The sequence below is a fragment of the Amblyomma americanum genome, chromosome 11 (genome assembly GCF_052857255.1).
Source record: "Amblyomma americanum isolate KBUSLIRL-KWMA chromosome 11, ASM5285725v1, whole genome shotgun sequence".
Classification (NCBI taxonomy): Eukaryota; Metazoa; Arthropoda; class Arachnida; order Ixodida; family Ixodidae; genus Amblyomma; species Amblyomma americanum.
The window spans coordinates 42,368,732-42,393,620 of NC_135507.1; the positions used below are offsets into that span (position 1 = coordinate 42,368,732).

At 48.0% G+C, this 24,889-nt stretch overlaps 1 protein-coding gene across 1 annotated transcript; it reads right to left on the minus strand.

Moving 5' to 3' along the window:
- Nucleotides 1-12,426: 12,426 nt before the first annotated feature.
- LOC144109569 (tetraspanin-33-like) lies at nucleotides 12,427-16,268 on the minus strand. Its single transcript, XM_077642389.1, has 4 exons — nucleotides 16,240-16,268; nucleotides 15,561-15,843; nucleotides 13,905-14,048; nucleotides 12,427-12,717 (listed from the first exon to the last, which is right to left on the minus strand). The coding sequence occupies exons 1-4, from the start codon at nucleotides 16,266-16,268 to the stop codon at nucleotides 12,427-12,429; spliced, it is 747 nt and encodes a 248-aa protein (XP_077498515.1).
- Nucleotides 16,269-24,889: the final 8,621 nt, after the last annotated feature.

The window sequence follows — 24,889 nt, forward strand, 5'->3', positions numbered from 1 at the left end:
AGGCCGGAGAATGACCTTGAACGACCTTCAGCCGCAATCACATTTATCCCTTCCTTACGGCGCGGTTCGGGTGTCCATCGATATGAGAGAGAATTACTGCTCCATTTTTTTTTTCCGGAAATCAGTTTTCCAACCTGTGGTGGGCACCCGCCGCGGTGGCTCAGTGGTTAGGGCGCTCGATTACTGATCTGGAGTTCCCGGGTTCGAAGAACACGTCGAACGAAACGTTGCTCTAGCTAGGCATCAGCAATACCTTCAGCGAGCTCGCCGAAGCTCTGCTGGGAACGCAAACCACGAGACTCAGAGGCACCCCTACGGGAGGAGCGCTCCTAAGAAGGTTGGGTCAGGACGCGAGCGGACTAATACACAGATACGCGCACGTACCGGACCACCTTAGGAAAACCATTAACGTGGGACCATTGCGAAAAACATAGACCCCAATCTTCACGAAAACAGACGAAAAGCGAGGGCCGAGTACGTAGAAAGAACGCTAGGCCAGTTAGACAACACCGTATACACGGACGCTGCCGTATATTCGCGAGAGAGAACGCGTAGCCGCGACGGTAGTGGTAAACAAGGAAGGAAACATGATCACGTGTGCCACGGCAAAGGTCGCCGGCACAACGGAGGCTGAAGATTGCCGTTGCGCTGGCGGCAGCAGAAGGGTACAGAACGGGCCGATCTCTCAACATACTGACGGACTCGAAGGAGACGTGCAGGAACTACACGAGGGGCGGATCAGCAGAACAGCCTTTAGAATACTCAGCGGGGTAACCTCCGCCGAGGAGAAACCCAGGCATAACCTAATCTGGATCCCGGGCCACGCGGGCATAGGGGGGAACGAAAGGGCAGACCGCCTAGCTCGAGGTAACGCATTCCGAGCAGGGCAGTCAAATGCTCCGGAGCTCCGCCTACAGGCTTGCGAGGGGGGATACGCAGAGACCTTGAACTTGCATAGGGGAGCTAGAATTAGATATCCACCACCACACAAAGCCCTAACCAAGGAGCAAGCGACCGGCTGGCGCAGATTACAGACCAACTCCTTTCCTAACCTACACATACTTAATAAGATGTTCCCGACACAATACAGAGCCACCTGCCCTTGGTGCGATGCCACACCTACACTTTACCATATCACGCGGGAGTGCGAACGCAACAAAGCATCCCACCAACACGAACACCCGAGTGCGGAGCAATGGGAAAGTCGGCTCATCAGCGGCGACCTCACGACCCAAAGGGCCTTAGTCATCATCATCATCATCATCAGCACTACTACACCCACTGCAGGGCAAAGGCCTCTCCCATGTCTCTCCAATTAACCCTATCCTTTGCCAGCTGCATCCACCCTTTGCCTGCAAACTTCTTAATCTCATCCGCCCATCTAACCTTCTGCCGCCCCCTGCTACGCTTACTTTCTCTTGGAACCCACTCCGTTACCCTTAAAGACCAGCGGTTATCTTGCCTTCGCATTACATGCCCTGCCCAAGCCCATTTCTTTCTCTTGATTTCGACTAGGATGTCATTAACCCGTGTTTGTTCCCTCACCCACTCTGCCCGCTTCCGATCTCTTAACGTTACACCTATCATTTTTCTTTCCATGGCTCGCTGCGTTGTCCTTAACTTAAGCTGAACTCTTTTCGTTAGCCTCCACGTTTCTGCCCCGTAGGTGAGTACCGGTAAGATTATGCTGTTGTACACTTTCCTCTTGAGGGAAATTGGTAAACTGCCACTCATGATCTGCGAGAATTTGCCATATGCGCTCCACCCCATTCTTATCCTTCTAGTTATCTCCCTCTCATGATCCGGATCAGCTGTCACTACCTGCCCTAAGTAGACGTATTCCGGCACAATATCTAGGCTCTCGCTGCCAATTGTGAACTGTTGTTCCCTTGCTAGTCTGTTGAACATTACCTTGGTTTTCTGCATGTTAATTTTTAGACCCATCGATCTGCTCTGCCTGTCTAACTCGTTGATCATGATTTGCAGTTCACCTCCTGAGTGACTCAGCAAGGCAATGTCATCAGCAAATCTCAGATTATTTAGGTATTCTCCATTTATTCTTATTCCCAACTGTTCCCAATTCAGGCCTCGAAATACCTCCTGCAAACATGCGGTGAACAGCATTGGCGAGATCGTGTCTCCTTGCCTGACGCCCTTCCTTATTGGAATTTTATTGCTGACTTTATGGAGGACTATAGTAGCTGTGCAGTAGCTATATATATCTTCCAGTATTGTGACATAAGGCTCTTCTACCCCCTGATTACGCAATGCCTGTATGACTGCTGAGGTTTCGACTGAGTCGAATGCTTTCTCGTAATCAATGAAAGCTATATATAGAGGTTGGTTATATTCTGCGCATTTCTCTATCACCTGATTGATGGTGTGAATATGATCTATTGTAGAATATCCTTTACGAAAGCCTGCCTGATCATTTGGTTGATTAAAGTCTAACGTTGCCCTGACTCTATTAGCGATTACCTTATTAAATACTTTGTAGGCAACGGATAGTAAGCTGATCGGCCTGTAATTTTTCAAGTCCTTGGCGTCTCCCTTCTTATGAATTAAGATAATGTTTGCATTCTTCCAAGCTTCTGGTACAGTCGAGGTCATAAGGCATTGCGTATACAGGGTGGCTAGTTTTTCTAGCACGATGTCCCCTCCATCCTTCAACAGATCTGCTGTTACCTGATCCTCCCCAGCTGCTTTTCCCCTTTTCATTGCTTCTAAGGCTTTCTTTACTTCATCTTTCATTACTGGCGGGATGACGCATTGCTGTGCACTGCTGTCTTTCTCATTAGCGTTCTGATTACATTGGCTACTATACATGTCTGTGTAGACCTTAGTGCAGCACGCGAATGATGCAGCGCGACTCAGTGGAGCCTTGGGATAGGGGCCCACATTTGCTGACGAGAAGCCTCAAGTCGCCAGCGCCAGAGAAGACGACGGAGACTTCATAACCGCGAAACCCTTGAAAGATCCAATAAAGTTTTCACTCACTCACTCACTCCCGGGTTCGAACCCGACCGCGGCGGCTGCGTTTTTTATGGAGGAAAAACGCTAAGGCGCCCATGTGCTGTGCGATGTCAGTGCACGTTAAAGGATCCTCAGGTGGTCGAAATTACTCCGGAGCCCACCACTACGGCACCTCTTCCTTTCTTCTTTCATTCCCTCTTTTATCCCTCCCCTTAAGGCCCGGTTCAGGTGTCGGCCGAGACGTGACAGGTATGTCATTTCCTTTCCCCCAAAACCAATTTTCACTCGTTACCGGGCCTTTGAAAGACGCTGGCTGCACGCCTGGCTGCACGCCGTGAATAGTAAATTTGTTTTTGAGGAAAGTAAATTGTGCAGTAATTACCTCGCATATCTCGGTGAACACCCGAACAGCGCCATAAGGGAAGGAAGGAAGGTGGGAGTGAAAGAAGAGGGCTCAGGAATAATTTCAATCACCTGAGGATCTATAAACCACAGGCATTGCACAGCAGACGGGCGCCTTTGCATTTCGCCTTCATCGAAAGGCGGCCACCGCGGTCGGGGTCGAACTCCGGTACTCCGGATCAGTAGCCGAGCGCCCTAACCACCGAGCCACCGCGGGGGGTGCAACAATGAATCCATGACTCTCGCGCTGCTGAGGGACGGCGTCGAGTGGAGTGCACGGCAGCGTTGTATCGAGCGCACTTCGGTAGTAGTAGTAGTAGTAAGTGGTATTATTAAAATAATAATACAAATGAAGCCAAAGATTTTTGCTGGCCCCGGCATATATTGCCATCAATAATGAAGCACCTGAGCTGAGGCAGCGTAAATAAAGGATAGCAGGCAGAATGGAGAAATGAAATGAAAGAGATGAGGGGACCGGAAAAGAGGATAGGGGAGAGGTAATATCGGAAAGTGCTGGATTGGTATGCAGTACGCGCCAGCTGCTTGGCAGCGAACGCGTTTAAAGAGATCACATCATTTTCCTCTCTCGCGAGGTCGACCCTTCGCTACGCTTTCCTTTCCTCAAAAAGATTTTTTCCACCAACATCGTGTGGGAGGCCAGGGGCGTGCGCGCGCCGAATTACTTCGTTGTAGTGAAGTTTTTTGTCTCTCCCCACCTCTCTCCTCAAGCACGGGCCTGTGCCGGGCTCCGTGGTGCCGAAGGCGCAGCGAAGGTTTGCGTCAACCTACTCATTAGGGTCGCCTTTTGCGATATCAGTGGACGTTAACGATCGCGAGGCGGTCGAAATTATTCCGCACCATCATGGACTCTTGAACATCCGAGTGTAATGGGATCGTGCGGGTGCCCAAGGGCCTACGTGCCCTAAACACCTTTTGGTGTAAAAGCTTATCCTCAACAGGACACCTCCACAGCGGTAGATCCCTTGGGATTCAGCGGTGTCCAGATGGATGACTTTCTTTTGGTGTTCTCTCTGGCTGACCATTAAAGCCTACCAGGACTCTATATTCCTGTCTGGTTCGTTGTAGCTAGGACATGTGCACACCATGTGGACCATGTCTGCATATAGGTTGTAAATGTTTCACGACTGCACTCCGGCGCCCTTCGCAGGCCCGGTCACGAGAGCCGTGATTGAATTAACACCAATTGGTCGCACAACTGAGACCGCAATATTAGAAAGTCAACTCAGCATCAATCGCATATGAGGGTGATTATCACCGATTCCGATTCGGCTATCCGAAGCTACAACGCAGGCAGGCTATCTGCAGGAGCAGTCAAAATGCTGGCTGCCGGCCCTTCACCAGCAGAGCCAATTAACCAAATCTGGGCTCCGGCCTGCAAGGGCTTCCGAGAAAACGAGACACCTAACGCATTTGGCCCGAGGACTCGCACACCGGGATACCGGTGCGGTCTCGTCGAGCAGAGAGCCATTCTAGACTGACGAGGAGCTGAACACGTACCAAGATATTCTTAGTCAATAAAGATTATGAAGACAGACACTACCTCGAGCACGCAAAGGCCTCAGCAAAAATGAAGGTTGTCATATGGGGAAAGTTACAGTGGGGGTGTTCCCAATCGACTAGCACTAGGACTACCGCCTAACTAGTTACTATAACTTCACTCGTGTCCTTTGCCTTATGTTCTGTAGGAGGATCTCTGAACACCCTGTACCCTGGAAATGTACATGGTCCTCGCGTTTCTTGAAGAAGGATGGCTAACGGTTTGCACATTTTAGTCCGAGATTTGAGTATAGAGCCGTTTTGGCGACAGCTCCGGCAATTCCGCTGTATTATGGTAGTCTCCCAGGCCCCATCGTGAAGAGGGCGGTTGAGCTTAGGCCGGTCGTTGAGCTTGGGCCTTCTTTTTGCGTGGAGTTTCACGCTGCTCTTTATTGAGGCGAATTTCAACGTCTGATGCCAAAAACTGCATGGTTTTCTCGAGTGTGGCAAACTGAGACGAAGTCTCGTTGGAGGACCTTGATTTCTTTTTGAATCTCATGTGTGGCCTCGTATTTGATTTGCGCTGCTGTTTGTGCGAGCTGTGTCGCAATATCCAATTGTTTCTTGTTTTCCGCGTTTTTTTTTGGTTGACGTTTCTACGCACGTTTCTAGATCAGGTTGGTCTTGTGATGGAGCTGCGCAGCGATCTGAGCGATCGATCACTTCTGATAGACTGCGATTTTAGAGATTGAATTTCTGCGCACAGCTGCGCTAGCTCCTGCCGAGGAGCGTTGAGAGGTTACTCTCTTTTACAACAGTAACTCTACTATTACGAGCCAATTTTGAGTGTTTCCTAGCTGCTACGTCAGCCCACCGAACGCCTGCTTTTTCGATGCCGCTCCGGACGCAGGCGTCCCTGTAGCAGCTGCCGGCGTCTCAGAAGGAGTTAGCGGCACTCTGCTGGAGCAAGCGCGGCTCACTGCAATGTGCCCCGATGTTTTGCACAAAACACAAAATGGCTCATTATCCCACTCCTCCTCGGGTGTGACTGCGGCCACAGCCTTTGCACACACTGTCCTCTAGGCAGTTCTTTGCCATATGACCAGTGTTATGCCAGTTATAGCAAACCATACGTTTTGGCCGATATTCCTCTACCCTTGTGAACTTGACTACTTTTGGCAGTACTTCTGCAATAAATGTGTTGATAGCGTTATTAGTTTTGCACGTCTTTTGTACTTCGATGATTTCTGCTAGTTCGCTGCGAAGCGATTGAAATATCGTTCCGTTGTCGTCTTGCGGTTCGATGCGGATGACACCGCGCACGGCGTCTTTCTTAGAAGTTACGCGTTCTGCCTTAATTGGAACGACGATGATATGGTTTCCACCTCTGTAAGCGAGAGGAGTTAGACCCATCATCTTATCAGCATGCTCTTCATCATAACATGTGACAACGATGCTGCTATCGACGTCGTCACAGCGCGCCGTTTCCAGCTCAGCTAACTAATTTTTGGTGCCCTCATTGCTACGTCTTGTACTATTGCATTGCGAGGAATATTTCTCTTGCCTTAAACTTTTTTGGGGACCTCATTAAGAGTGCAAAGCGGGGTCGACTCACACAGTCTTCACGGGTCATCTTGTGGCGCTTTCTGCCGCGTCGATGCTCGCAATTTGTAGATATTCCGTCTTCGTCACCCATAGTCTGGTCGCATTCGGCTGGTAGATCCAACTCGTTCCCCGGGACGCTGAATGTAAGCATAATTTGCGCCGGTAACATGGCGTTCGCCGGTCTCAATTACCTGTATCCAAAATGGGAGCTGGGGAAAGCGTCCGACGGTGCCATGCTGAACGTCGGAAACTGGCATTCCAGGCAGTGGCGCGTAGGCTGTAGTCCAGAGTTAGGCCTCGGTCATCACCACCACGAATTCCGGTAAAAGACTACTAAAAACGGAGCCGAGGCTCCGAAAAACTGCTCAGCAAACACCAGAACCACTAAGGAAACTATGCAGTCATCCTCAGTATCTAGGCACACTTACCCGTTGAAGAAAGGAACAGTTCGTGGATCGCACGCAAAGCGTGTTCCTTCCGCCGCTTCCGGAGCGCTCCTCACACTACAGAATAAAGGAAATAGTTCACCAGGTACTCTGCGTCACAGGTGAAGCGGGGATGCCTTGCAGACAGGGCGGACGCGGGTGGATGTAGTGCGATGCGTTACTGGCGTTGCGTCGAAGGAAGCGGCGGAAGAAAGCCAGGTGGTAGTAGGAACGGAGAGGAGCACAGGGAGACACCGGAGGTATCTCCGTCAACAGCCCGAAGAACTGGGCAGCAGCAAAAAGGAAAAAAACGTAGCAAACCACGTCAAAACAAACAATAGGATTCTAAGACAGATAATTTCTGTAGTCCGTAGTCTTGTCGTATTTTGGGCATGTCTTCTGTAGTCTGTCTTGTCTTTTGTAGTCGGTCCTGTCTTCTGTAGTCTGTCTTGTCTTTTATAGTCTGCCTTGACTTCTGTAGTCTGTCTTGTCTTTTATAGTCTGTCTTGACTTCTGTAGTCTGTCTTGTCTGTTGTAGTCGGTCCTATCTTCTGTAGTCTGTCTTGTCTTTTATAGTCTGTCTTGTGTAGTCTGTCTTGTCTTCTGTATTGTGTCTGGTGTAGCGCTCGTACACTGTGTAACAGTCGTTACTGTGTCACCTGCCATTAACACAGTATTTGTGTTCTGGAGTAGGGAATGAACAAAAATGCACAGCTTGTTAATGGTCGCCTGTCAATTAACACAAGCTTTGTGCATTTCAGAGTAATTCGTGTACAAAACCACTAGAATTGAAATGAAAATGATCAATTTTTATTTACTGTTTTGTGCTTTTTTTCGAGCTTGCTGATGCATGCTGTCCAGCGTTGTCCTGGCCGCAGGTTTCTAGATACATCGCCCATGAGCCAAGAAAAGTGGTCTTTGTCTTGGCTGAAAAAAAGAAAAAATAGAGATTACCGCTGCTACCTGCACAAAAAAAATGTGAAAGCGTTGACTCCTCCTCGACACTGGTCGCCTTTCAAATTTGGCGCCATGGTTGTTTTCTCATTGACTTGATTTGTTATCAATTAACTCTTCTTTTACCCTCATTTCATCCCAGCAACGATTTCGAGTTTTCAAATTTTCCTCCATACATCGTTCCTACCTACTCACTGAATACCCGCTCAGTCTAATTGCCTTCTCATTCATTGCCCGTTCATTGCTTTTTGATTCTCAATAATTACCTAATTGCCTCTAATTTATCATTATTTTTGCTAACTCCTGGTTACGTATAGGTCACTTATCACTGGTCACTTGATTGCTCATTTCGAGTTTTCAAACTTGGCGCCAAGCTTTGGCTTTGTCCATACTTCCAGTTTTTCAAACTTGGCGCTACGTTGTAGCTCCACCTACTTTCAGCGTTTTCAAATTTCGCGGCACTTTTTCTCTGGCCTAGCCACTTCTTGGACATTTTTGGCTGTAAATAATTATCCGACTACGAAATTTTCTTTTCGCGCAGCATCCGCACATCATCCTCTTCCAATTACACAACCAACCGTATGACGCTATCTCTTCTGAGTTGCCCACAACTGCTGCGGACACGATCCCCGGCAACATAGCCTAGTAAAGTTCTCACTTTATTCAAAATGTTGTAATACTGAACAAGGCTTACGACTGGCCGAGTTGGTACTGACTCACCTTAAAACCAGCCAGAAGACAGAACACACAAGACATGAGCTCAAGAGGCTGGACTAACAAAAATTTCATTGAAGATTTTGATTATTTGATTTGATTTGTGAGGGCTTAACGTCCCAAAGCAACTCAGACTATGAGGGACGCCGTAGTGGAGGGCTCCAGAAGTTTCGACCACCTGGGGTTCTTTAGCGTGCACTGACAACGCACAGTACACGAGCCTCTAAAATTTCGCCTCCATTGAAATTCGACTGGCGTGGCCAGGATCGAACCTGCGTCTTTTGGGACAGCAGCCGAGCGCCATAACCACTGAGCCGCCACGGCAGCATCATTGAAGGAAAGCCACAAAAGACCCGCGAAGAGATACGGGCACACAATAACCCAAAGCATTGAAAGGGCGAAGTGCCATCAAAGGTCACTGGCATACTAATGAATCATCTAAAAAAGCAAATTTCTTACGGTGAAGGTTTACCGACGGCTTAGCCACACGTGTCCTTAACCTTACCGATGTAGTAAGCCTCAACTATCTACCGACAGATTTATCCCTTCCGTAAACCACTGACGTGTCGTGGAAATTCGGCGTGCAAAGAGACAGGTCATCCTCAGATTTGCATTCACAAGATTTAGCGTGCAGTGCCAGATTAGAATTTGCCTTCCCCCTATAGAGTGAAAGTGCTCAGTCAGGTGCAAATTCAGATATCTGCATGTCTGCCCATATTAGTTGCAGCCATATGGCAGTGGAAGGCAATAAACTCCATTTCTTTTGCAAGTGGTGAACCTTTTTCTGTGACACTGTCCATTGTGGACAAGTACCCAGTTTTATCAAGCCTTTTTTTTAATGGCGGCGCAAATGACTTTTAAGACCCGTCGGCGGCGTCCCTAAACGCTGAAGGCTTAATGCAGGCTATCCAAGGGTGCCTTTCGGCAGCACGGACCCTCAGTCCATCGGTTGCCATCTTCATGCTTACAAGGAACGCAGGAGGCTTGCGTCGGAGGTCCAAGGGAGGTTCACGGCAGCACGGACCCAACGTCCGATGGCTGCCACCTCCACGTTTGAATGACCCGATCTCCGCGGCGCTGTCTCCCTTCACACCTCGGTTTTCTGACACGTCAGCTCTCCACTCGTCGTGCTCGCCACGCTCTTCGTTGCCGTCGCCTCGCACACACCTTACGCACGCGCACACGCGCAACGCTGGGCTGGCACGCGCAGCGCTCCGCTGTCCGACGCACCACTGTTGACGTACCGCGTTCAAAAATCCCCGATGATTTGGGGAGCATCTCACACTCTCCCACATCTCTTCGTTTGTTGCTTCCCAGTGCCACGTGCAGCCACCCTATTTCCGCAGTCTTCATAATCTCATCCGCCCACGTAACTCCCTCAGGCACCCTGCTACGGTTGCCTTCTCTTGGAGTTCAGTCAGTTACCCTTAATTACGAGCGTTGATATTGCATTCATTTTACAAGCGTTGCCCTAGCCCATTTATTCCGTTTCGATTGCGACTGGGATGTGACTAACCATCGATTGTCCCCTGGCCAACTCTGCCCGCTTCTGGTCTCAACGTTACACCCGTCTTTTTTGACCTCCGTAGCTCACTGGGTTGTTAGCAACTTAAGCTGAACCCTTTTTGTTAGCCTCCACATTACCGCCCCATGGATGAGTTCCGGTTAGATAAAGCTGTTGTATACGTTTATCTCTAGGGTTTTTCTTAACCTACCGTCCATGAAGAGAGAACCTGCCATATGCATTCCACTCCATTATTATTTTACTCTCGTAGTCTTGATTGACAGTCACTACCTACCCTAAGTAGCAGATTTCCTTACCGCTTCCTGGGACTTGCTAGCAGTCGTAAGCTGCATTTCTTTTCCGAAACATTTGAATATTACTTTGTATCTCTGAACATCAATTTTTTTAGACCCACCGTTCTGATCTCCGTGTCTAAATCACTGATCACGAATGTCTGCTAATCTCGTAACACAGTAAGGCATGGTCATTAGCGAATCGCAGATTACTACTGTACTCTCAACTAAATCTCACCCCAATTGTTGCCAATTCAGGCCTCGGAATGCCTCCTGTAAACAAGCAGTGAATTGCATTGACGAGATCGTGTCTCGCTGCCTGGCATCAATCCTTATTGGAATTTTATTTTCTTACTCTGGGCTGGCATCGAATAACCACAATATTTCCCGAGTTCAATTATTATAGTGTACAGCTTACGAGGCGGAAAGGATTCAACGCCTAGTAGAAAACCAAAAGCGCCTTAATAATGGTATAATCGCGCTCAATTCACTAGCTCCGACACCTAAGTTCACAAAATGAGACGTCAGTCCCGGGACCTTTCGAGGCTGTACATTGTAATCGCGCCTCTTGGAAAACGACGCTGATATGTTCGGCGCCAGAAACTGCGGTCTCAGCGTGCCGTTTTTGACCGACTTCACTGTTCGCCGACTCACTAAAACAGGGCAGTCGTAAATGGAAATAAGGTTCCCATTTATCTCCCTACAAAATTGATCGGTGGTGCGTTCTATTTCATGGAAAGTTCGTCTAGCGCACGTCAGGTAGGGTACAAATTTTTTCATGAGCCCTGACACACACGAAGCCACCAAGACCTGGCTACTTCAAGCATCACCATTGATGCCAGTGGAAGTGTCCAGAAGATGATAGGGCATGTTTTAACATGAGTTCCTCTATTAGGCTGACGAAGCGATCGCTTCGCAGTGCCGTAGTGCTACGGTCGGCGCTTAGAAACACGACGGGTTATAGTGGAAGGCAGTTGCGAACATTGTTAGTGCGAGCTGGACTACAAAACAAAGCATATCAAAACAGAATTCCATTTGAAAATGGCCTTAATCAATCAAACAGCACCGGAGACACTAGGATAGCACAGCGGTCACACAGCTAAAGACAAAGAGGGCGCAGGTATGTGATCGAAGTGCTGCCCGCTGTCCAGACTCCGTCCTGAATCACTGCTAGTCCTTGCAACATGTTATCTCACGGGCCAAAGTGGCGCGGTCGGTAATGTGCGATTTGGAAAACAGTTCCTGTGTCTCCTCGGAATAAAGAGGACATGCAATTATGTACCCTTGCTGGTCGTAATGCAGGCCACGAGGGTTACACTGCTAGAAACTTTCGGCAATCGCCGGTGTGAAATAAACCCGTATGCCGGCAGCCCTGCAGACACAAGCGCTATAACGACACTAACCAGGCTTCACGCAGGCAGCGACATCCAGCGGCACGGGGGAAAAGCTTCACACGTAGCAATCAGCAGCACAGTGGTTTGTCTTTCGCTCTTATATTGTGTTGTCTTGCGACCGATCTACGGGAGACCACAAATACAGTTCGTGCGATCACGACTAATATAACAGTAGAGATACATTATCCGGATGGCTCCCGGAAAGGCCCATGACACCTGCTGGACTGAAAGAGTTCACCTGCTTCCGATCCATCTTTTATCTTTCCTCAAACTGCAAGGACTCAGTATATTTCGCAGCTTAGAGGTCAGAACTGAAGACATGTGCCTTTGACGGTCGTCATATCAGAGCACCCCTGAGGTAATTTGCCAAGGCGGTCTTTGTGGAAGTACTCGCATAGATGTGACCGCAAGTCGTCATTATGGTTCAAAGGTTCTTTTAGAGGTGCAGTATTGTTCGCACATATATAATGTCAGCATAGATAAATCAGTTCATATTGCTCCTTCATAATGCATTGTTGAAGGAGTAATCAATTTGTTTGAGCTTGAAAGAGAATTATTGCGATAGCGATCATCAGGTGAGTTTAGGTGCACTGCCTTTGTAATGTCCTGTTGAGAGTCTTTTGAGTTCCGCTCACTCGACGCCCGGGGAAGCGAGTGAGCGTACTCTAGTTTGCGGTCGGCTCCGTCTGCTCGTGGGCGGCGCGCATGTCGTAAGCGCGCTCGTAGAACTTCTCGTAGATGCGGCGGATGATGAGTATCTCGTCGAGGAGAGCCTGCGTGACCATCTGCACGAAGGCGAGCAAGATGACGAAGACGAGGCAGAGGCCCGTGATGATGGTGACGTTCTCGCGCACGTAGCGGTGAGCCGAGTCGAGGCAGTTGCCCGTGTACACCTGGAACCAGGCGTCGTAGTCGGTCATGTTGAGCACGTTGCGACCGCACGACAAACTCACCGCCTGCGACGACATCGCGGGGCAATAGATTTAGTACAGGTGTTCGCTCCTAGGTGGACGTGTTTACCGCTTTTCGATGGAAGGGAAGTTAAACAAAAAAACTCAGAAACCCGACCGCGGCGGCTGCGTTTTTATGGAGGAAAAACGCTAAGGCGCCCGTCTGGTGTGCCATGTCAGTCAGTGCACGTTAAAGTCACCCAGGTGGTCGAAATTATTCCGGAGCCCTCCACTATGGCACCCCTTCTTTCACTCCTTCCTTTATCCCTTCCCTGACGGCGTAGTTCAGGTGTCCAACGATATATGAGACCGATAATGCGCCATTTCCTTTCCCAAAATTTAATTATTATTATTAAGAAATTCAGGAGTCTTCAGGAGGCTTGCTGGCCCATTGCTGAAGGAAACTTGCAGGAAGTGATCACTGAACGAACTAGATGAATTCCAGATGAAGTACAAGACAACGAAGAGAGCTTGGTTTCAGGGAAAAGTGCCCTTTCTCTTCTTCTGAGTCATTTGTTTCGTGGAGTTGTACGTGAAATGGTTGGGTTAATTGCTTCTTTGTCTTGTCCTGAGCCTACTCTCCGCTGGTTCTATTGGCGTAAGTCATGAATAAACTGGTCTAGCAGTTAACATTACGAAACTTGCAGCCTGGTAATACCAGGGATCATGTACACACACAAACGAAACTGCTGGTGCGACACTACTGACTTAATTTTACTCAAAATTCGGCAGTCGCAAACACAGTATCCACTAATGCATAAAAGTATTCGGCGGAGCCCAAACAAGGAAAGGCATAATGAGAGCTCTAGGTGCCAACCTAGGAAAGCGGCTTCCGTGTTTCCCAAATGTAATGGCGGACGCTATGTTTACATGTACTCGTCACCGCTCTCTGGAGTTCGAGATGTTCAAACCACAGGACCACCCGCAATCCTTGGAGTGGTATTTTTGCTAAAACATATCTCCTCACCATTTTCTTTCAAGGCAGTCAAATATTTTAAAACTGTATTGAGTTGAGCCGACAATGCATAGAGAATATGGAGTAACGCCACATTACAAGCGACATCGAATGTCAGGCCCTGGCACAAAAATGTACTGCGTCGTAAAATAAGAAGACCCAATGAAAGCTCTATTATTGACGATATAAAATCAAAAGAATATCAACAGAGACATTTTTCGGTAACGTTGACACCAACCTGATCGTTGCTATTTCGTTTGCAGCACGAGTATGGAACCGAGCAGCGCTCGTTGCTGGGCTTAGCGCGGGAGCAGTTTAAGTACATGTTGGCGTTCCGGTACCGGAAATTCCTCCTCGAGATTCCGCAGCACTGCATCCTCTCCTGCAGTCGCATGACGTGGAACATATTTTCGGGTGTCATTAAACTCGTACTGTCTCCCCTTGTAACTCCTCATCGCTGTCATCGAATACCGTAGTTTTCTAATGCCTACTAGTTGTGCAACCATGGAAATAAAATCTCAGCATGATCTCCATGGTTAGGGCGCTCGACTACTGATCCGGAGTTCCCGGGTTCGAACCCGACCGTGGCGGCTGCGTTTTTATGGAGGAAAAACGCTAAGACGCCCATGTCCTGTGCGATGTCAGTGTACGTTAAAGATCCCCAGAGGTCGATATTATTCCGGAGCCCTCCACTACGGCACCACTTTCTTCCTTTCTTCTTTCAGTCCATCCTTTACCCCTTTCCTTACGACGCGGTTCAGGTGTCCAACGATATACGAGACAGATACTGCGCCATTTCCTTTTCCCCAAAACCAATTATTATTATTATTATTATTATTATTATTATTATTATTATTATTATTATTATTATTATTATTATTATTATCTCCACGGGGATTGTTCATGAGATGGTGGCGCCACCTGTGTGTCTCCACTGTAATTAGGTTTTGAGCACCGCAAAGCAAAATTGATAATGAAGTATTGGTTTTGAGGAAACTAGATAGCGTAGTAACTGCCTCACGTATCCCGGTGGACACCTGATCAGCACCGTAATGAAGGGATAAAGGAGAGGGTGAAACAAGAAAGGAAGAAAGTGGTGCCGTAGTGGAGGGCTCCGGAATAATTTCGACCAAGTGGGGATCTTTAGCGTGCGCTGACATCGCACAGCACACGGGCGCCTTTTTGTTTTTCGCCTCTATAGAAACGAGGCAGGGGCAGTCGGGTTCGAATCCGGGAGCTACGGCTAAGTAGCCAAGCGCCTTCACCACTAGCCATCGTACATCGAAATCTCGGAAGTGGTGCTACAGAGCGCTGGGCTACGGGCTTCGTGCAATTAATTGTGCGAGATTTAAATAGATGGACCACATGGGGAGTTTCGTGACCTAAATGATCAAAGGGCTTTGGGATATGAATTGCGATGCTGCTTTATAATTCGTTCTAGGGCAATGGCGAGGGTAGGGCAAGAGAAGCATTCCTTTAAACTCTACTTCAACGTTTAGCATGACGTCGGTTTACTACGCCATCTGGCTGAGTCCTGCCGCATCTTTTTAGTAGCCGCTGGTCGAGAACCTCTGGGTTGGCAACTGAAAAAAAACTGAAAAAGTTATCTAGTGAGGCGCCTAATGATGTGAGGAAAACGTTATTTCACGTCTCGAGATGAACGAGAGAAACGTCCACAACGATCCCCTTACGAACATGCGCGTAGGATTGTGATAACTAAATTCAAGAGCCATAGAGTTGGTTTTAACGTGTACTTACAGCACTGTTTTATAGAGAAGAAAATACAACAAAACCACTTTCTCGGCCTGTTTTTTATATATGGCGGCCGGTTTTCATAGACAGATGCTAGAAATCCGCTGTAAACTGTTTTTTCCGCGAGGCTCTTGCAGGTTACCTGCATGCTGTCCATGAGCCTCTGGAAGTCCGGCGAATCTCGGTAGTGGACGATGAGCTCAATGGAGAATGTCTCGGAGAGCATCTTCTTCATCTGAGACGGCAGGAAGAAGACGATGAGGCCCACGACCAGGTTGATGAGCAGCAGCGCCGTGATTAAGGAGGAGTACACGTTCAGCAGGCGGCTGTTTTCCCGAAGCGCACCCACGCAGCCGCAGAAGGACAGAGACATGGTGATCACGCCGAACAGCTTAACCGAGACCTCCATCTTGATCACGAACATGCTGCCAACAAAAGGACCGTGGGCATTGACAACGCCATGCAGACCTTTTAGACCTATAATTCTAGTTTTCAGCAAAACACGCAGATCGCCTATCTACAAGGTAGAGTATTTAACTAAATTCTACTAGTTAACTTGTTACCTATTGCCAACAGGCGGCTGAGTGCAATTAGAGATTTTATAGACGGCCATTAGTAATAGCCATATCAGCTTTTGGAATTCCGAAAACGCACTAGCCAGAGAGCAACCTAGAAGGCAGCTGAGCCAACTAGGTCACGTGCACTTGCACCATCATCACAACCTGCCCACCTGATTGTGAGCAAACTGCCCACCGTGGCAGATGGCAGTACATTAATGATTGGTCGCACGGGAAGAATAACCTGCGCCGCACAAGGCCCACCGCTGGTAGTCGCTGCCATCCCCGGGCATGGCGCATAACTTAACCGCAGCAACATTGCACCAAGACGGGCATGAGGACCCCCAGGGATCTATGAATGTAAAGTAGGGATTAACAACTTCCGTATATCTGGACATTATCACATTACGCTATCGCGTCACACGATTAAGGTGGGTCTTGTCTCATCTACGTTTTTTGAAGCAGCTGTTACTAAAGCCTTATTCCGTAATTTGCATTCTAGGCTTCTGCCCGAGCACTGACAAAGATATACACCTGTATTGAGCTAATTCCGTTTCCTGGGTGCTTTCAGGGCCAGCAAGGGTTCAGAGAGTGGCATTGAAGATTTCCATGCTGTTGCTTACAAAGGATTCCAGCACCAAGCATCGCATGCCCCAGGTGGCTTCTGATGTGTGTGCATGAAGGTATTATAATGCACAAGAGCTGCATTACATGGTACAGGTCAAAGGACAGATATACAACTTGGATGTGCACCACCCCTACTTCGCCAGCCTCTCATTCACATACATGAAACACTATGAGGCTGACTTCCTCCATGCCTCCGCCGCACACTCCTTACAGCCATTTCATATAGAGGCTAATACCTTAAGTCACAGAAAAGATAACAAATAGATGATTTCAAAGAACAGACAGTAGTAAGAAGTGGTTTGAACAGAAGCGCACATAGAGACACGGGGTTTGCTTTAAAGGTATACAATTTTATCATATGTCACTGAGGTGCAATGCTGTAGCACCTCTGTACAACTTACTGACAATAACATGGTGCCATCTGTCGGTGGCAAATATATTTACTATCGGAATGAAATTTTACGTTCCTTAAAAACAATTCCCGCACCTTTCTGAGCATTGCTGTGAAAGCAATCATGCTACTGTCTGTGCTTCTCCAAATATTGAATTCTTACTGTTTTGTGACTTTTTGGGTCACACTGTATATACTGTCTTGACTCACATGATCACAAGTGGTGCAGCTTATTAAGCAATGTCGAAAAAACTAGCTACGCTTCACGTATAATAGACCTCTCCCTTGTGTAAACAGTGTGACACCAAAAAATTGTGGCCCGAAGGGTAAAATCCCCCACTTTAGGCTTTGAACCGGTATTCCTGGCGTCGAGCCCCCCCTCCCCCCCCCCATATCCCCCGGCGCGTTTGTTCACCGATTCGAGACACCTCGCAGCCTTTGTTCACCCAAGAAGAGCCTCCTCTGTAAGGCGCATGTTTTGTCTATCGGGCCAGAAACACGTGCGCTGGTGATATAGGCTGGGAGAGGTCTGTTACTGAAAATTACGCTAAAAAAATATTAGAAACAAATAATGAAATACTGCACACAAGCAGAGCCCAGACAATCAACTGATTTTTCTATTAACGCATGCCACTTATAGGTTTGGCAAATTCGGCCTGCTTAGAATCTTGCTAACGTACCCGTTGAGTACACTTTTATCTTCAGATAAATCCTTTCATGAATCTGATCTCAAGCTCCATGAGTGTGACAAAAGGGCTGTGGATGTGCCTTGATGTGTTGCCAAAGATGTTAAATACCTCCCAGATAGCTCTGCTATGTTTTTTCATCGCCCTAAGCAAAATGTGCCATACTGACATAACTTTCACAATTGTCTGCAAAATACCTGGAGGCACTAATCTCCTGGGAATTGCAATAACGTTCCCGCAGCCTTTCACTAATGCAGTGTCCTGTATGTCCTATGTATGCTCAAATAAAAAGTACAGGGAATGCGCATAGGCTGGCACACTACAAAATCTTTGTAGAAACACACATGGTTGCGGCAGTGTTTTCAGCTCCATACAAGCTTTTTCCTGGCTTTATCACCGGCCTGAAATTAGTGGGGAAATTTTGAAGCAGCCTGGCTAAGAAGCGCAGAGGCCCTACCAAGACCGAAAATACTTCTGAGCCACTCCACTGAAGCAGGAGCTAGAGCAGAAGCTAGAACGCGGCCCCAACGGCACATATTCGTATTTGGCCTAACTACGCAACTATCAGCTGCCATTTTTTAGTACAGATGGTACGTCAGCAACATGAAACAGCTCCAAATTTACAACCATGTTGTCTCACGGAAACAGACGTCACATGAATGCAGCGCGGTTTCTCTGTTCGACAGAGAACCGAATAATGCGCTAAATATTTCTTTACCTAGCGAATAAAATACATACGACCGCCTTTCCCGGGGCAAAGCTGGAGTCAAAAAGCTCACACCTACTACGCAGCAAATAACCAGGATGCCCAGCTGCATCTTCAACAAGCACCACGGCATAAAGGAGAGGGACACTATTCGCCTGGTGCAAGCTTTTGTCGTCTCACGAGTAATGTACGGGACTGCCTATATCTACTTTACCCAGTCAGAAATAGCAAAGCTGGAATCACTAATCACAGCACTGCGTCTCCCAAAGACAGCATCGGCATCGCACCTCATGTCTCTCGGCATCCACAACACGCCCCAAGTAATCTGGGGGGCGCAAAAACTGGCACAGCTCCATCGCGTGGCCTTCACGGGAACAGGCCAGACTTTTCTGAACAAGGTGCACCTCAAAGTACACTACACGGTCGACCAAAGGAGGTAACTTCTATTGATCCACAAGAAGATCTATATATGTAAATCAAATAGCCAGAAATATGTTTCCAACATTCAACGCGGAACGAAGAAACGCCAGAGCCGAGAGCGTGCGCAAGAAATGGGATGACCACCGGGACATGCTCTACGTGGATGCAGCCTGTACAATCCAAGGGCGGATGAGCATTGCCATAAAGAATTCCGAGGGGAAAGCGATCAGCTGCGCGTCAGCGTGCCCCTCCAACCCCGCTCACGCAGAGGAGGCAGCCATTGCGCTAGCGCCAGCTACCAACCCAAACGCCATTGTACTGAGATTCCCAAATTCGTGCACAAATGTATTCAATGAACTAATTCATCAATCGGGGGTCGTATTAAGGAACTTTTAAAAGTTCTTTTAAGACTCGTTAACATTGACGTCAAAATGACGAGCCTATGAGACGTCTCTGCTTGACGCAAGGAGGAATCAGCCAGTTACAGCAGGGCGGAATCACCAGAGCATTTATTTTCCTCCATGATTTATTTGCATGGTGAGGGAAAGTTTGCTAAATTTTTGCAAGAAGCATAATGAACTATGCAGTGATCAAAATAACTAATATGTTATTTTGCCAAAACGGTGTGTTTAAAGTTGAAAAATTATAACCAAAACGAAAAGTGTTTGAGGTTTTGTAATTAAATTTACTGTTGAGTAACTTTTGCTGCCGCGGGGAAGCGCTGATTGTGGTAAAACGTCCAGCCGCTTTCAACGCACGGAGTTTTTTTTTCCCTCAATGTTAGCACGAAAGCAGCCGATTCTACGCCGTGTTAGTTTTTTACGCGGCGCCTGAAATCAAGCTACTGTGCGGATGATTTAAGTGCCAAGAAAAATTTTAACAAATGCAGTGAGGGCTACGTACCTGCCGAGCGGACTTCCAAGGACCACATAGAAAGAAATATACGAAGACAACTTGTTGAAGTCTTTGATGCTCGGCTCTTTCGTTTGATGACAAAAATGCCAAAATATGTCGTGTTGCAATATGTGATGTGTGTTTATTTGTTTCTTTTCCCTTGGGAAACAGATGACGACCACAAAGTGAGATTTGCTGGGAAAAATAAAGCGCTTTGCCAGCATAAACGTGTTTTACTTATTTGTAGCTGAGGCACAGAGGTGACCGCGGGAGCCAACCCCATCTGCGCGCTAACTTTGAAGATTTCTTCCAACACCTGCCGCACGCATTTGCTGACCATCGGTCGTGCGATCGCGACGTGCGCCTCGTTACCAACGGCAGTTTGAAATCCGCCCGTGGCAAATAACCGCAGTGCACATAGCATCTGCGGCCGCACCGACAACGCGCTCGCAAGCACACCTACCAGTTCATCGCGGTGACCTCGTCGCATAGCCACTCCACAGTTTGCTTCTCCAGTCGACAAAGGCGTCGAAACAGCTTGTCCGGAAAGTCAAACGCGTCTTCGTGCGCTTTCCTTCGCCATTGCTCGCACCGGCGCAGCCGCCTGACTGGTATTGTATCGCCGCGTACAAAGCCGCCATTTTCTGTCACAAACACAGCGGTCAAATTGACCGGCTCGAGGCTGCCACAAAAAACTAATTTTGCGCTTGCATAATTACGAGCGCTACGTCACCACTCCTGCCGCATACATGACGTAATCTGCAGGCACCGATGACGCAAAAAAGCAATATGGCCGCATACGTCCGACTAAGAGGAGCGAGGCTAACTGACCCGGTTTTGACCAGTTTTTGAATCTTGAACAAACAGCGCGAACAAAGACGAGCACGAAAGACAAGAAAGCGAACGACACGGCGCTGACTAACAACTTTGTTGTTAGTCAGCGCCGTGTCGTTCGCTTTCTTGTCTTTTGTGCTCGTCTTTGTTCGCGCTGTTTGTTCAAGATGCTTAACCAACTAGCCCGCCAAAACGTGTTAACGCAGTTTTTGAAAACTTTTCGATTCGAAAGTTCCGTAATATAGCCCCAGGTCTCACACTCTTAGCCAAACATCCCCGTAATCAAGCATCAATCATAAGGTTTCCAGGCCACACAGACCACACGGGAGGGAATGATGCCGCCCACCGGTAACACACAGCTCTCTTGTACCGGGATTCCCCCTTAGTTGAAGAGCCATGGAGAGGAACACATTACACAGCCCATAATCAGCTTCCCCGAACACCTAGAGGCCTGCAGACAGGCCAGACAGACATACCCCACAGCTCACCAAACTCTAAACAAGGAAGAATAACACACCTTTCGCCGACTACAAATAGACACTCTCGTAACTCCACCAATAGTGCTCCTCACTCTACAAACTAGAGTGCACACACTGGGGAGAAATAGCAACAGCTTTTCACAGGGTGTGGGCATGCCAACTCAATGCTGCTACTGACACACTTGTGAATTGCAATTTGGAGCAGTGGGAGGCCATTCTACACAGCGAGGACCCCGACCAGCAAAGGGGACTTTTTCGCAGAGCCCACGCTGCGGCATAGGCCAATGGTCGGCCGGTTAGGCGGACCACCCAAGGCTCCGGCAATATCCATTGTTCAAATAAAGTTTCCAATCAATCAGTCAATCAATCAATCAATCAATCATTTAATGAAGTTAAGCCGTTGTACGCTTTTGCACCACCATAGTCCTCATAATTGCCAGAGTCGCGAGAGCGCTTGAGTCCCGCTCAAATTTGAGGTGCGGAACGTTGGCTACGCAAAAACGAATCACACTACATGACTCAGGAACAGACAATATTTGTTGTACACTTTTAAGAAAGGCTGTACCTGCCTTTTTGTCTCTCTCTCTGCTCTCACTTCCCTCTCTCTTCAATGTGCAAGTGTAATCTAGCCGCACTGCTTACGGACGACTTGCAAGAAATAGACATGCATATAGGATAATATAGCTTGTACTGACATCCCAGCAGCCGCCATTTTGGGAACCAGGAGCACTGCAAGAAGTGCTTCTGCTCGGCCTGCACGGCCAAGCTATGCGTGAATCACCATTATGGTGCACGTTATGTCATGTCATGCATGTATACAATGGCCGCTTTTCAACACAGGTGTGGCCTCTGCTGCTATACATGAGAAATAACCTTAATTGCTTTCCAAGTGAACTGCGTGAAGTGTACGCAAAAATGTGCGAACCATCTCTCAGTTGCTTAAAATCTATTTCTGCAAAAATATAGGCGACTCCTCGTAGCAGACAGGGAGAGGACTGAAGGTCGTAATGCAATTATCAGTTCAAAAACTTAAGAACGGGTCACAGGGTGACCTTTCAAGTGGCACAACGGCTGAGACCGCCTGGTGTGCGCGCACAACGTGTCGCTCACTAATCGAAACCAGACTTTTCATTGTTTCTAAAATTTTTATTCAGAAAAAGAGATTTCCTTCCCTGCTTAGCAGATATGAACCAAGCATAAGAGACACAAACTACACACAAATAACTGTAAAGTAAAAAATGCAGAAAATGAAAAAAGAGATCTTGCCTGGTCCATTATGGACAACAATCCTAGCACTCAACGGCAAATTAACAAAGGAAACAAGACAATTCGGTGGTCTAAATGTGGCCAGTAATATGTGTTTCAAGGAAGGGGAATAGTGAGTAAAAACAGGGTTTTTGAGATAAACAGAAGCTTTTCTGGCATAGTAATGCCAGCGTTGGAGGACGTCAAAAAACAGGCGAATCATTTAACTGGCTAAGGGATCAACTAAACTCTAATAGTTAACTTTCCAACCTTTAGCAATAGGCACCTGACTGCAAATAGAGATTTGTAGCCGGCCGTTAAAAATAGCCATATCAGTTTTTAGGATTTCTAAAATGTCATTACTCTCACCGCTGTGGCACGAAAGAATTTGGCTACATCGTGCTAAAATATGTGCACTTTCGGAAAGTATGCAGGCAAAGCAACCCCTTCAGTGGTCGCAACTAGTCAAAAGAGCCCAATTTTGTTGTGCCATAGCGGCGAGAGTAATGGCGTTTTCGAAATTCAAAAGACTTATCTGGCTATTACTAACAGCCGGATACATATATCTAATTGCAATCAGGTGCCTATTGGTATCATTTAAAAAGTTAACTATTCTAATTCAGTTGATCACTTAGCTAGTTAAGATGATTCGCCTGTTTTTTCACCTCTGCCAACACTCATGTTACTATGCCGCAAATTCCTTCTCGTTACCTCAAAAATCTTTATTAAAAAATAGTTATCAGCTTCCCTGAAACACCTGGTGCACTAAAGACGGCAGCAACCTATATTAACATCCAACATGAAAACTGAAAAAAAAAATCAGCTGGGGTCATTAACCAACAACCCAACATAGAACCAAATTGTAGAGGGAGCCCAGAATGCAAAAAATTGCAGATTTCAGCACCCGACTGCAAACGGTGACCACTTTTGAACTCGCACCTAGCTAGCGGTAGTAGTGGATCACTGCCAGCTCTACCTTTAGAAAGGTGCCATATATCACCCGGGTGTTGCCTGCAGAGTGAGTTATAAGGCACACGACATTAAGGGTAAGGTAGAGAAATGATTCACCTGATGCTTTGCAAGAAAAATTAAACACGCAGCAGCATCATCAAACATACTAGGAAATATTAAGACATGTAAAAGCTGCCATTGTCTAGCAGCGATGGGACGCAACCATTAAAAAATATAGCTTCGCTCCGAGAGGCAAAAAAATGCCGTAAACGACTACACAGTTTTGTGAACGGCGCATCAAATCGCCGAGGGTTCAGGGTATAAAACGTTATAGTTCGCCTAAATTTCGCGGACACTCACGGACTTAGCGCAAGATTTGTACCCTGACTATGAGACCAAGTGTTAAGGAACGTCTTAAAAACACGTAACCTGAAAAACCACTCCTTTTACCCGTCGGTCTACCTTGTACTACGAGGACACAATACTGGTCTTCACCCGTGCTCCGAAAAAAAATTAAAAAAAACCACATTCACTTTTTGCGTGGTGGAGAAAGCTAATAGAGAGATTTAGCTGAGCGGAGACTTACTAGCGCAGGTGTATACCAGCTTACAAGACTCCGACTGCGCACGCGCAGTGGCCCTGCCTGGCTCCACCGTGCCAATGTTGGTGAACGGGAGGTGTCAGGTAAGCCAGTACACGTCTACGCTAATACGTCTCCGCTATGCTAAATCTCTCTAGTAACAAATGCCGCCTCTAATTATGACTGCCATGGTCACAGTTATGCCTTGAGTCATCCTGTCAGAACTCGAGTAAGGAATCAGAACCCGAGTATGGAAGGCACCAGGCCGTCGCCCAGGTGCTGGCTGCTATCCGCAGGTGCCGCAGGATTGGTTACAGTGCAACGCCGCACGCGGTAATTCATTCCTGCCAACGCCATACGGCTCGGGCTAAGCACTCGTCGTTCTCTGGGAACGCCGGATACACCAGGATGTACCACGTCCCGTCTTCCATCAAGACGGCCCTCCTAGGGTTGGCGATCGCCGCAAACACTGGTTCGCCTGCGTATGGCCACCCCGGCAACTGTAGCCGCCCAGATCGCGGCCAGAATTCAGGTTCCGTACCCCATGACCCGGTCTCTTCTTGTCGAAGGGGCGTAGTTGGTCCTCCTGGCAGTGGGGGCCCTTGCGGTCGCCACGAGAACGGCGGGGGCAGAGGCAGCACCGGATGCGGCAGGGTTCCCTCGCGCGAATTTGATGGTCCCGGTCGCGGAAGGAAGTGCTCCTTAGGCGTCACTGCCTCTTGCACTGGATGAATTTCCTGACGAGAAAAAGAGAGTTCCGGTCGGGAGTGCTGTTCCAGTGTAAGAGGCAGCGGTGACTCCTGGTGTGTTGAAGGATGGCCGTAGCCCCCGCTGGTCGGTTCCACCGCAGTGTCGAGCGTAAGTCGGGGCGAGCAAAGAAGAGGCAGCGATGGCAGGGGTTCGTTCAACAGCTGTGCGTCCGCGCCTGTGCTGGCCTCGTCCGAATGACCCTGGCTCTGATGGTCGTAGAGGTCGTGACAGCCACCGGACCCTGCGATGCATCACCCCAAGGGAGAGGTGGTAAATTGAGCGGTGTAGATCAATCACAATTAACTTAAATAGCTGTTAAGAATTTGCACCACAACGCAACGACAACGAAGC

Excerpts from the sequence above, each read along its gene's own strand:
- LOC144109569 (XM_077642389.1), bottom strand. The coding sequence starts at position 16,268 with ATGCCCGGGGATGGCAGCGACTACCAGCG. Across the intron at positions 14,049-15,560 it reads GGCTCATGGACAGCATGCAG|GAGAGGATGCAGTGCTGCGG; the intron begins GTAACCTGCAAG and ends ATGCGACTGCAG. Across the intron at positions 12,718-13,904 it reads AACGAAATAGCAACGATCAG|GCGGTGAGTTTGTCGTGCGG; the intron begins GTTGGTGTCAAC and ends ATGTCGTCGCAG.